At 38.8% G+C, this 13,750-nt stretch overlaps 2 protein-coding genes across 2 annotated transcripts; both read left to right on the top strand.

Annotated features, from left to right (window-relative positions):
• The first annotated feature begins 4,219 nt into the window (after positions 1-4,219).
• LOC127365631 (olfactory receptor 10R2-like) lies at positions 4,220-5,586 on the top strand. The gene has a single exon (XM_051403923.1). It carries the CDS (start codon positions 4,455-4,457, stop codon positions 5,391-5,393), a length of 939 nt encoding a protein of 312 aa, XP_051259883.1. The 5' UTR covers positions 4,220-4,454; the 3' UTR covers positions 5,394-5,586.
• Positions 5,587-10,149: 4,563 nt separating this feature from the next.
• On the top strand, positions 10,150-13,709 carry LOC127365971 (olfactory receptor 10A3-like). Its single transcript, XM_051404589.1, has one exon. It carries the CDS (start codon positions 10,361-10,363, stop codon positions 11,294-11,296), a length of 936 nt encoding a protein of 311 aa, XP_051260549.1. The 5' UTR covers positions 10,150-10,360; the 3' UTR covers positions 11,297-13,709.
• The last annotated feature ends 41 nt before the right edge of the window (positions 13,710-13,750 follow it).

Genomic DNA, 13,750 nt, shown 5'->3' with positions numbered 1-13,750 from the left:
TTTCACACAATTATTTTAAAGCTTTCCGTGCATCAATTTGGGTTCTTGAACTCCACCAACCACTTGATAAATGATCACCCTAGGAGTGCTCCCAATCCCGGCCAGACCAGTTGCCACTGTGCCCATCAGGATGTTTGCTCCAAGCTTGCCTCAGCCCACTTCAACTGCCTTTCGTGCACACCACTTCCTTCCTGTTCTGATGTTTATACCCACAGAGGAGACCTTGGTTCTCAGCAGAATCCCGGTAGAGTAGGACTCTCAATTGGGTGACCTTGAACTCCTCTGCCAGACTATTGAAAGGAAGCTGAAACTTGGTGTTGTGCCCGTGAAGGGCAATCAATGCTGCTTAGGCTCTGTGGCAGGCCCAGCCACCTGCACAAGAACTGGTTGATCTTTCTTTGAAAGCACTCCATGATGGTGAGTGGGACTTCATAGATTAGTAGTGGCCACAGGAGTTGATGCAGGATTCCATAATGATATATCCAGGCTTTGAATTTAGCAAGAAGACCTGACTTGTCCACTGTGGAGAGCCAGGTGGTGAGGTCATCACTGGTTGCTTGGCATGCCCCTGTTTTCTTCAGGTTGCTGGTGGGGTTGACGGGATGCATTATATTGTACTGGTAATCATGTGCACTTCACCACAGACTTTAAAAAATATTAGGTTAAGGAATTCTTCATAAACTGGCTCTCTACGCTGATGATGTTATTCTCTTCTTGACTAAGCCTGAAACCTTGATTCCTACCCTTATCTCAATTATACAGTAGATGCCTTTGGTGGTTTCTCAGGCATCAAATTAATTATAACAAATCTGAAGCTTTGCCACTGGGAAATTTTGGAGATCAAAGTGCTGTGTACAATTTTCCCTTTAAATGGTCACAAACTGGCGTTTAGGTGTGAAAATCTCTGCAAAGGTAAATATACATTATATTTATAAGCTTATTTTTTTTCCCCCAATTATAGCTTCAGTTAAAAGAGATCTACTTAGGGGGCTTGACCTCCCTCTTTCTTGGATGGGTAGTCAGTCTAATAAAGATAAACAACCTCACAAGGATCTTATACCCAATGCAATGGTTCCCTCTAAGAATTTAGAAGTTTGGCACAGGGACAAAACAAACGTAAGACAATACAACTGCCAAAAGAGAGGGGGGGCCTTGCAATGCCAAATTTCTTGTTTTATACCTGGACACGGCCATGCATGTGTAGTTTCAGGCTGGCTGAGGCACTCTTTTGATTCTAGGCAAGAGATCCATGTTGATGCCTGCTGACACTCTTCTATGTCTTTACTCAGCCTGGTAATCAGTGACAGTACCTTGCTGCCAACCAAGGTCAAAAGCAGTCCAATCATGATACAATCAAAATCTGGAAAAATATTGTTAAGTTCACTGGAAGGAGGTCAATCAGTACTGCACCCCATTACACAAAACAAAGCCTTCCCCCCTGGAATAGGGAAGAACATATTTCATTACTGGTGTAACTAAAGTATTAGGATTAGGATGGATCGACTGGTTTCTTCCCCAGATTCCTCATGGACCTTCAGTACTAAACCGGGACCTCCTCACCACCAGCCACGGCCATACTTAAGATTGAGTCTAAATATAAAGAAATGAAAAACATATTGGCTTGGCTCGAGTTATATAAATACCGTGTGAATTTGCCTGCAATATAGATTGTTCAGCTTTGGCATTACACAAGTTTTGCTTTGCCAGGTGGTTTCTGTAGCATCTGTAGCTGCATCAGTGTCCCCCTCTCCCTCTGGCACAGGTCCAGATAATACGGTTTTCCTGATCATCCTAAAATGATTATGTTCTAACTCCTCCAATACCCTTCACTTTGTGGTGTGTCTATGGATCTATATAGTAGCAGATATTGCTACGGTAGAAACATGGTGGCTCAACACGGCCGGCCTCCAGAGAAAGTTGGAAATGTGGCCCTTATCAAAGTTGCTCAAATCCTCATGCTGCCCATTTATCCCACTTCTAACACATCAACTTTGAGGACAAAATGTTCACTTGCTGCCTGATATATCCCACCCACTGACAGGAGCCACGATAACAAGATAATCAGTGGTATTCACTTCACCTTCTGACTCAAAACGGCTGATTCACAAACACAACGATTCCTATATTCAGGTGATTATACACTAATGAAAGCATACCTATAAATATTATGTTCCATTTCTGCCAATAGAGCCTCCTAAATGTTACACACTGGACCTTTAACCGCAATCACAATCTTTCCCTAACTTTAACCAAAGTGCTTTTGTTGCCTAAACCTAACCAGAGACCGGAGTCTGGACGCAGATCCACCTCTTGTGGATCACATTGAGGGTAAATAACACAAAGCAAGTATTCTTCATTATAGTAACTTCATTATAGTAAAGGAGAGCTCTGTAAGACATTTAACTTATCCACATTATATTTATTTTCTGATTCTGACCTTTACTTTCCATTTTTTTACCAGTAAGTACTAAAGTGCCAACAAGTCTCCCAGATCACGGCTGTAGACTGTCATTCTCAGCCACATAAGGACCATTAATTATGGCAATTCATCAAATTACTTTTGTGATATTTTATGTAGCATTTAGTAGATTGTATTAAAAATCTACTAAATGCTACATCTTTGGGCTTCAATAAACATTACATAGTGATTACATAGTGTTAGAGCTGCAGCATGTCTGCCTCCTCTTTTGGCTTGTTTCAGTCAGAAAAAAATAGCTTTATAATTGCAATATGGGTACTACATTTATAATTAAGCAGCAATATGTTGTAGCAAGTCAGAATGTAACTGTGGGCCTGGGACAGACTCCTAGCTGGCATAACTACTTGACTTTTAGATCAAAGAAGCTAATAATAATAATAATACTAATAATAACTGTATTTATATGGCACCTTCCAAAACCAAGTTACAAAGTACTTTACAGTAAACACAACAAATAAAAGTAGATAAAATCTAAAAAAGCTATAATATAGTTGTGGGTTTTAAGAAGAGATTTGAAAGTGGATACTGAGTTTGCCTTTCCGAGATCCTCAGGCATGGAGTACAGCTGAGGGGCCCAGACAGCGAAGGCCCGGTAACCATTAGTGACAAGTTGACCATTCATGGCTTTAAAAACAAGCAGTAAAATCTTAAAATCAGGTCTAACAGTTGGTCCACATAGGATGCATGAGTTTGACTAATAAAGTGACAAACACAATCAAATAAAAACCTTGTTAACAAATGATACTGTACACAGAAATGCAAGAGAGCTTTTAATCTGAAACAGATACAGGAGATGTTGAGCTTAAAAAATATTTTTAAATTAATATATTATATTATGTCTTTGACATATTCTACAGATATAGACTGAAACTGTAGTGAAAGCTGTATATGTTGTTGGTATAATGTCGCTATGACTATTACACAAGTTTTGCTTTGCCAGGTGGCTTCTGTAGCATCTGTAGCTGCATCAGTGTCCCCCTCTCCCTCTGGCACAGGTCCAGATAAAACGGTTTTCCTGATCATCCTAAAATGATTATGTTCTAACTCCTCCAATACCCTTCACTTTGTGGTGTGTCTATGGATCTATATAGTAGCAGATATTGCTACGGTAGAAACATGGTGGCTCAACACGGCCGGCCTCCACAGAAGGTGGAAATGTGGCCCTTATCAAAGTTGCTCAAATCCTCATGCTGCCCATTTATCCCGCTTCTAACACATCAACTTTGAGGACAAAATGTTCACTTGCTGCCTGATATATCCCACCCACTGACAGGAGCCACGATAACAAGATAATCAGTGGTATTCACTTCACCTTCTGACTCAAAACGGCTGATTCACAAACACAACGATTCCTATATTCAGGTGATTATACACTAATGAAAGCATACCTATAAATATTATGTTCCATTTCTGCCAATAGAGCCTCCTAAATGTTACACACTGGACCTTTAACCGCAATCACAATCTTTCCCTAACTTTAACCAAAGTGCTTTTGTTGCCTAAACCTAACCAGAGACCGGAGTCTGGACGCAGATCCACCTCTTGTGGATCCAGCGTGTTACATAAATGTAGTGTTTCATTCACTCAAAGAAACTTTGACTTTGAACATAAAAAAACAACGTAATTAAGAAAACAATTCTGTATTTTAGGAGACGGGGTTGTCTGGGGACCGTGGATGTTTTTACAAATCTATGGCGACATGTCCAGAGTCAGAGAACATAAAAGACTCCTCCTATTACCTCCACCTGTGGTGTGTCTATAGATCTAACCAAGAGCAAAATGTAGAACACACCTTGAATATTATTCACCACTAGTTCTGTGAGTATAACTTATAGTACTGTATTATGTGACATTATGTTTCAGCTGCTTTCATTTTCCTTCACATAGATGCTGCAAACTTCAAATCAGATCACCGATTTCTCAGGAGAAGAATAAGAGTTTTACTGAATTCTTAGTCTCTGATTTGTTGTGTGGAATGGAAAACAGCACTGTTTCCTTTTACTTTAACCTCACCATGTTTGTGAACATTGGACACTACCGCTATCCAGTCTTTGTTTTTTGCCTCCTGCTGTACAGTTTTATTCTCTCTGCTAATCTTGTCATAATAGTGGTGATATCTCGAGAAAGAACACTACGCGAACCCATGTATGCGTTTATTGCCTTGTTATCTGTCAACTCTCTGTATGGATCGACTGGTTTCTTCCCCAGATTCCTCGTGGACCTTCTCTCTGATACTCATTTAATAGCACGTCCTACTTGTTTCACTCAGATCTATGTTATTTACACATATGCTTCCTATGAAGTGACCATTCTGAGCATTATGGCATATGATCGATATGTTGCTGTTTGTGATCCTTTACACTATCACAGTAAGATCAATTCCAAAACTGTCCATAAATTGGTATTTTTTGCTTGGGTCTGTCCAACGTGTAACCTTACAATAGCTGTTAATATGATTGTCAGGCTTCCACTATGTGGTAACAATATACAGAGGGTATACTGTGCCAGCTGGAATATTGTAAAATTATCATGTGTTAACAATGCTGTTAACAGTATTGCTGCTACATTGGTGGCCATAATTGCAGCCTTCCTTCCGTTTGGTTTTATTTCGTACACCTATCTGAAAATTGTTGTTGCTTGTTGGAGAAAGTCATCAGAGGTCAGGGTGAAAGTATTTCACAGTTGCCTTCCACATGTAATGTCATGTGTGATTTATTCCATCACATCATTTAGTGACACTGCCCTGAACCGACTAAATCTTGATGAGATAAATCCATTTGTGGCTATAATTCTGTCACTAGAGTTTGTTGTTATTCCTCCGTTTCTGAATCCTCTTATGTATGGCCTTAAATTACCAGAAATTAGAAGACACATTGTGAAGATTTTACCATTGAAAATATCTCTTAAAATGTAGTGTGACTATAATATTGTGGCAATAGACTTCATGGCACAGTCTGTGAAGTGAAATGTGTGGTGAGCGTGCAACCATTTCTTATAAGATGAATTTATAAATATGCACACTTTGTTTTCAGTTGAGATTCATGTGAATTGTAATTTATTAGGTTGCTAATGTTAAGTATCTATTTTTAATTAAATGTTACACCCCACACACCGACCCTTTAATTCTTTACCTTAGGACTTGATGTCTACACATTGAGGGTAAATAACACAAAGCCAGTATTCTTCATTATAGTAACTTCATTATAGTAAAGGAGAGCTCTGTAAGACATTTAACTTATCCACATTATATTTATTTTCTGATTCTGACCTTTACTTTCTATTTTTTTTACCAGTAAGTACTAAAGTGCCAACAAGTCTCCCAGATCACGGCTGTAGACTGTCATTCTCAGCCACATAAGGACCATTAATTATGGCAATTCATCAAATTACTTTTGTGATATTTTATGTAGCATTTAGTAGATTGTGTTAATAAAAATCTACTAAATGCTACATCTTTTGGGCTTCAATAAACATTACATAGTGATTACATAGTGTTAGAGCTGCACGGGGTCTGCCTCCTCTTTTGGCTTGTTTCAGTCAGAAAAAAATAGCTTTATAATTGCAATATGGGTACTACATTTATAATTAAGCAGCAATATGTTATAGGAAGTCAGAATGTAACTGTGGGCCTGGGACAGACTCCTAGCTGGCATAACTACTTGACTTTTAGATCAAAGAAGCTAATAATAATAATAATACTAATAATAACTGTATTTATATGGCACCTTCCAAAACAAAGTTACAAAGTACTTTACAGTAAACACAACAAATAAAAGTAGATAAAATCTAAAAAAGCCATAATATAGTTGTGAGTTTTAAGAGGAGATTTGAAAGTGGATACTGAGTTTGCCTTTCTGAGATCCTCAGGCATGGAGCACAGCTGAGGGGCCCAGACAGCGAAGGCCCGGTAACCATTAGTGACCAGTTGACCATTCATGGCTTTAAAAACAAGCAGTAAAATCTTAAAATCAGGTCTAACAGTTGGTCCACATAGGATGCATGAGTTTGACTAATAAAGTGATAAACACAATCAAATAAAAACCTTGTTAACAAATGATACTGTACACAGAAATGCAAGAGAGCTTTTAATCTGAAACAGATACAGGAGATGTTGAGCTTAAAAAATATTTTTAAATTAATATATTATATTATGTCTTTGACATATTCTACAGATATAGACTGAAACTGTAGTGAAAGCTGTATATGTTGTTGGTATAATGTCGCTATGACTATAAACAGACCCTTTTCACTGTCTATTTTTGCTGGGAACTGCCTGCAGCTCACGGAAAAAATATGCAAAACCTTGACTCTTTAGTGAAGCTGAGACTCGCAATAGTCAAGACTGAGGAAATAAAAGCATGAATGACCTTTTCTAGAATAGCAGGAGAAAGGAATTATCTGGGGCCTGACTTGTAAAGATTGCTACGTGCAAAAAAGTTGCCAAAACAGCAGTGAAATGTACGTACATTACTTACACATACTTCCTTGCAAAGGCCGGGATTTATAGAGACATTATATGCAGAAAAAGTTGTGCATTTCTACACATCCTTTCACCCACATAGAGTTCTCACAAAGTTGTTCAGACACACGGAAATCAGCGATGCAATCAAATCGTGAGATGACGAAATAAAGTTCAGTCCTCAGATGAAAAACCACACATGAAATATAAACCACACACACATTTCAGTATATGCGTACCTCTATGTGTGGATATATATATATATATATATATATCATTATTATTATCACATTGATTTGAATTTAGTCAATGCAATGAATTAAATCTAAACATTCTTCTTTTTTATGAATAACTAGTCTATGGCCCAGAAAGTACAGAACTTAACAAATACTCAAGTAAGAATTTTATTAACAATTCACTTTTGTGCTTTCGACACATAGTAGCACATCAGTGTACACTGCAACCACAGTCTCATTTCAAGCCAGAAGTTTGCTCTTGAGGGACTGGACTTTGTTTGACAGCTTTGAATTATCCAGTTCCAAAAAAAGTTTTTGGAATACCTCAAAAGGTGTACTTCAGCTGTCTGGGATAATCGAGATTCAGCGCGTAGGTCAAGCCAAGGAGGACAGAGCACGCCCTTGCAATATCTCCAAGTCCTGTGATGACTTCCACGCCCTCTATGATGATTCCAATGTTCTTTGGGCTGTTGCTTGTAGAAGCTCCAGACTTTGGGGTCACAGTAATGGCCATTATGAGCTGTCCAAGTTCCTCCAAGTTCTCAGTGACAAATGTGTGCGAGGGGCCCTTAATGTTTTAAAGGAGCATGGACAATCATAATCGAGACAAGGTACCGAATTTCCAATCTCAAAAGTCCTGTGCTGTAGTCTGTAATGCTGCAGAAGATCACCACTTGTTGTCGCTCTGAATCCACAGACTTTACACTGCCATCTCATTTGGCGGCATCTTGGAACACAAAGTTTTAGATATGAGAAGTGCCTTTCAGTTTCACATTTCTACAGATGAAAATCATCCCCTTGTGAAAAATTATATAAATTCATGCAAAATATTTACATATTTATAGATCCTGGATTTTTTAATGAGGGAAAAGGAGCTGATGTCATTTCAAGGATCATCATTTAACTTATTTTGTGGAAAAACCATATCATGTACGCTGAAGGCGCCGAAAGCACAGAAGTACAGCCACTAAGCCTAAAGTCAGGCAGAACTCCCCAATAAAAATACACAAATTGAAACAAGCCTTCAGGACGAGCAACATGATGATATTTTAAAGAATAAAGTAACAGTGGAGGCCACTGTTTGATTCGGCAACTATTTTGTGGGTAAATGTGGACTTCGGTAAAAATGTAACTTAAATGACTAGTTAACAAGCCATTCATCACCAGTCATCTTTATGTTAAATTGCCATTTTTTCCAATGGAGTTCGGCGGCCGGCTCACGAAACTCCAACTATCAAACTAAACACTGCTAATCAGATATGAAACAGTATTCTGTTACTAAAATGTCTTCAGAAACTTTTAGTGTACGGTTTAGCTGTAAAATGAGAAAGTTTGTGCCATGTTAAGCTTCCTCCCCTCCTGCTAACGTTACGTTAAGTGCTAACCGCTGTGGACGGACATTACCACACTAAAATTAACAGATTTAAGTATGAAAAGAAAGAAAATTGCGGCTCTAAAACGTAACACTGTCACATTTGCAAGTTGCAACAAAACTGCGAAACAACAGAGAAGTTACGTTACCTGCCCGGGAAGCGATTTTACGAATCCTACTATGGCCACGCCAAGTCCCGCCCTATGCCTACCTCTGATTGGCTTACTTCCCTCCCCCTTTCCTTTACTCCCCCTCTGCTCTGATCCTAGTGTCTGCTTTTTCCCCTGTCTTTCTTTGTTGACCTTTGTTGTTGTAACCCTCCCCCACTCCTTGCCCTAACCCTAACCTCTTCTCCCCTTGCCTAAACCTAAAAACCCTAACCCCTCAGCCAGCCCTGGACCTTTGACCCCTCACCTCGTTGAGCTCAGCCAATCAGAGGTAGGCATAGGGCGGGACTTGGCGTGGCCATAGTAGGATTCGTAAATTAGCGCCCGGAAAGATGAGCAGTGCGGCAAGTGCCGTCCGATGCTCTTCCAGCGATAACCCCCAATATTTCTCTTTATGGAAATGTGTCTAACCTTAACATTAAACCCAATGTACTTCTTTATGCAATTTCATAAAAACATACTGAGGATATATCAACACGCAAAGGACATACGAATCATGATAGTGGAAATGCTAACCTGCATCCTTCAAAATAAAAGTATGACTTTGATACATATGAATTCTTCCAAAATGTATAATGCTGTATTCATATTATAGCGCAACAAAATCACACTACTACATTAACTTTGTGTTGCTGCTGAGTCTCTTTTTCTGTGATAGCTCATTTTATATAGTAATATACCACTACATGTGTTCTTCTTACTAGCCCAGTGATAACAAAAGTATTGAATATATTTTACCTAATACATTAATTCAAATCTACATGACCACAGAATCATTTCTTACAGTGTAGAAACATGGTGGCTCAACACGGCCGGCCTCCACAGAAGGTGGAAATGTGGCCCTTATCAAAGTTGCTCAAATCCTCATGCTGCCCATTTATCCCGCTTCTAACACATCAACTTTGAGGACAAAATGTTCACTTGCTGCCTGATATATCCCACCCACTGACAGGAGCCACGATAACAAGATAATCAGTGGTATTCACTTCACCGTCTGACTCAAAACGGCTGATTCACAAACACAACGATTCCTATATTCAGGTGATTATACACTAATGAAAACATACCTATAAATATTATGTTCCATTTCTGCCAATAGAGCCTCCTAAATGTTACACACTGGACCTTTAACCACAATCACAATCTTTCCCTAACTTTAACCAAAGTGCTTTTGTTGCCTAAACCTAACCAGAGACCGGAGTCTGGACGCAGATCTTGTGGATCCAGCGTGTTACATAAATGTAGTGATTCATTCTCTCAAAGAAACTTTGACTTTGTATATAAAAAAACAACGTAATTAAGAAAACAATTCTGTATTTTAGGAGACAGGGTTGTCTGGGGACCGTGGATGTTTTTACAAATCCATGGCGACATGTCCAGAGTCAGAGAACATAAAAGACTCCTCCTATTACCTCCACCTGTGGTGTGTCTATAGATCTAACCAAGAGCAAAATGTAGAACACACCTGAAGATTATTCACATCTAGTTCTGTGAGTATAACTTATAGTACTGTATTATGTGAAATTATGTTTCAGCTGCTTTCATTTTCCTTCACGTAGATGCTGCAAACTTCAAATCAGATCACCAATTTCTCAGGAGAAGAATAAGAGTTTTACTGAATTCTTAGTCTCTGATTTGTTGTGTGGAATGGAAAACAGCACTGTTTCCTTTTACTTTAACCTCACCATGTTTGTGAACATTGGACACTACCGCTATCCAGTCTTTGTTTTTTGCCTCCTGCTGTACAGCTTTATTCTCTCTGCTAATCTTGTCATAATAGTGGTGATATCTCGAGAAAGAACACTACACGAACCCATGTATGCGTTTATTGCCTTGTTATCTGTCAACTCTCTGTATGGATCGACTGGTTTCTTCCCCAGATTCCTCATGGACCTTCTCTCTGATACTCATTTGATCTCACGTCATGCTTGTTTCACCCAGATCTATGTTATTTACACATATGCCTCCTATGAAATGACGATTCTTGGCATTATTGCATATGATCGGTATGTTGCGATTTGTCACCCTTTACACTATCACAGAAAGATGAACAATAAAACGGTTAGAAAGTTGGCAGCATTGGCTTGGATTTGCCCAGCTTTTGGTATTATGGCATTGATTTCTTTGTCCGTCTGGCTTCCTTTATGTGGTAATGAGATACAAAAAATATTTTGTGCCAACTGGAACGTTGTAAAATTGTCATGTGTTAACACTCTTGTGAACAATATATATGGTTTGCTTTTGACCATTTGTACAGTTTTCTTTCCCCTTTGTTATGTCCTGTACACCTATCTGCGAATTTTAATGGTTTGCTGGAAAAGCTCGGCTGAATTCAAAGGGAAAGTATTTCAGAGCTGTTTGCCTCATGTTGTTACATTTGTGATTTATTCTATCACAGGATTTTGTGATATTGCCCTGAGCAGGTATAACATTGAAGAGATAAATCCATTTGTGGCTGTTATTCTGTCACTAGAGTTTGTTGTTATTCCTCCAGTTCTCAATCCTCTTGTGTATGGGCTGAAGTTACCAGAAATCAGAAGACACATTTTAAGGTTATTAACATGGTATAAAATAATAAAGTGATAATAAAGTGTTAAAGCTAAAAGCTCATGGAAAATAATCTGTGACAATGTTACCACCATTCGCTTAATGTTCTCACAATATTTAATGAAATTAAGTCTCAAAATGCAGTCTGCAGTATGTTTGGTGGACAGAAATTACTGCATGTTATATCACCATGGATCGGATAAAATGACAATATGATAAACTGAATACGATGAAATGTTACCAATCCTCCAACATTTGTGGTTACAGTTGGGCAACAAAAACAAGAATGATAAAATGATATGAATGATGAAGTCCTCGTTAAAGCTCCTTTCCCCTGAGCTGAGACGAGACCTTTGGAATCAGTACCGCCACAACTATCAATGACAGATTTGACAGATATTTATTGCTTTCCACACATGTAACATTTTTTCCATTTTATTTTAAGTGGCCTCATTTTCATCTCACAACATTTCAGGATTTCAGTTGTTTTGATTTAATTTTGAAAACAACACAAGACCTCAGTTTTGTCATTTTCATGTTAATTTGTTTACTAACTGTACATTGATCATCATACTATATTAAAAAATCTTTATATTATGTCCTCTGTTTAAATAAAATGTAATTCAGTTTTCATAAATTGGTTTACAAATTCACGTCATTTTTTTTAATGGTGGAAAAGGGACAGTACACTGACAGTGGCAGAGACATACAATACATAGAAATCAGAGGGAAAGGTTTACAAGCAACATGTAGGCTATTGCAATGTAAACAATCAGAGGACACCACAATCACCATATTAACAACAGCAACAACAACAACAATAATAATAATGGTAAACCAGTTATTGTTGCTAGAAGTGGTTAGGGCACTCCTGTGCTCAGACAGAGGGAAGACTAAAGTTAAATAAATAAGAAGTTAAATAAAATAAATAAATAAATAAATGAGAGGTCAGCTCAGAAATGTAACCTCCAATACTACAGGAATTATGTTCCCTCAGTGTGACCAATCACATTATTGACAGAGAATCATTGGTTAAGCTTAAGGTTGATTTTTACCATTTAAACTGAGATTACACATTATGTAGAAAGTTGGACCTCAAGTGCACAGGCGGATTAATGCACAGGCTGGCCTAGGCTGCAGCCTAGGCGCCCCACGTGTGCAGGGGCCCCGGACTGACTATTTTTAATTATTTTAATTTACTACACCGGGAAAAAAAACTTGCCTTCTATTGGGGCCCTTAGAAACAAAACAAAAAAAATGAAGTCGCTGATTGGATAGATATGGGACACATTTACCCAATCAGCTGCCATCATGTGGCCGGGTTCATAAGTTCAGTTTTGTTGTCAAATGATACGTCACTCAATGTCAGTGGACAGTATAGCGGCAAAATGTCAGAAAGAAAATGTGATAGCGGAGCACGAAAAAGAGCGGCCAAGTCGACCATGACAATGCCTCACAATCTCAGAGGGGCCGACACTTCAACTACCCGAAACACCGGTATGTTGTCCCACTAACACCCCGGGAATTAGCCACAATGCCCCAGCCACCACATCCACAGATCCCTCTGTGACAGCCTCACCCGTTGCTACGGAGAGTGCACACAAGGCCGCCAATCCCGCTACCTAAAGCTTGGATCCTGCATGCTGGGATAAAATTGATGAATACATGAGGACATACTGGGTTAAAATGGGACCTGAAACTTGTCAGAACAAGGACGTCTCTGATGTCCATCGAAAGTGATATTCTGCGTAAACTGGATTTTACCAGCCTCATTAAAGACTTCTCTGTCAGAAAAACGAGGAAAGAAAACTTCTAAAAAAGGGACAAATATGATTGTGCTGTTATTGTGTGCTGTTACCGCTGCTGTGTTTATTGTATTTTTATTTGTTGTTATTGTACTGCACAGCGGTCCGATTTGTGTTTCAGTCAGGACGTTGTAATTATTCCTCAGTAGCAGGCATATTCCGACGTTGGCCTGCCTGTTGGTTTAGAAATCTAAAAGCAGTTTGCAGATGCTCTGTGAAGGCCTTTTTCTGAGGCACTGTTGTTTATAGTAAAGGCTGTGTCAACGTGTGTGTGTGTGTGTGTGTGTGTGTGTAAGTGCCACGTAAAATTCCAAGCAGGTTTTTTTTTCTGATAAAGCATGATTAATAATGTGGGGGGCCCAAACAAACAGTAGCCTGGGGGCCCATGACCACCTTAATCCGCCACTGCTCATGTGGGAGCCCACTGTGGGGCCCGTTAACAGATGTGAAATACAGGGGTGGAAAGTAACGAGTTACATTTACTCTCGTTACTGTAATTGAGTAGTTTTTTTGTTCACTTGTACTTTTAGTCACTTTTTGTCATTTTACTTTTAGTTAAGTACATATTGTTGGAAGTAATTTACTTCACTACATTTTAAATTGCTTCTGTTACAAAGTAAAAAATAAAAATAATTGAACTTGCACTGCGTCTGCGTGCCAGTAACTGTCCATCTGATTGGCTCCG

Source organism: Dicentrarchus labrax, unplaced genomic scaffold, assembly GCF_905237075.1.
Source record: "Dicentrarchus labrax unplaced genomic scaffold, dlabrax2021, whole genome shotgun sequence".
NCBI lineage: Eukaryota > Metazoa > Chordata > Actinopteri > Moronidae > Dicentrarchus > Dicentrarchus labrax.
The sequence above is the reverse complement of the archived record's forward strand: the minus strand, read 5'-3'. Positions and strand labels throughout refer to the sequence as shown.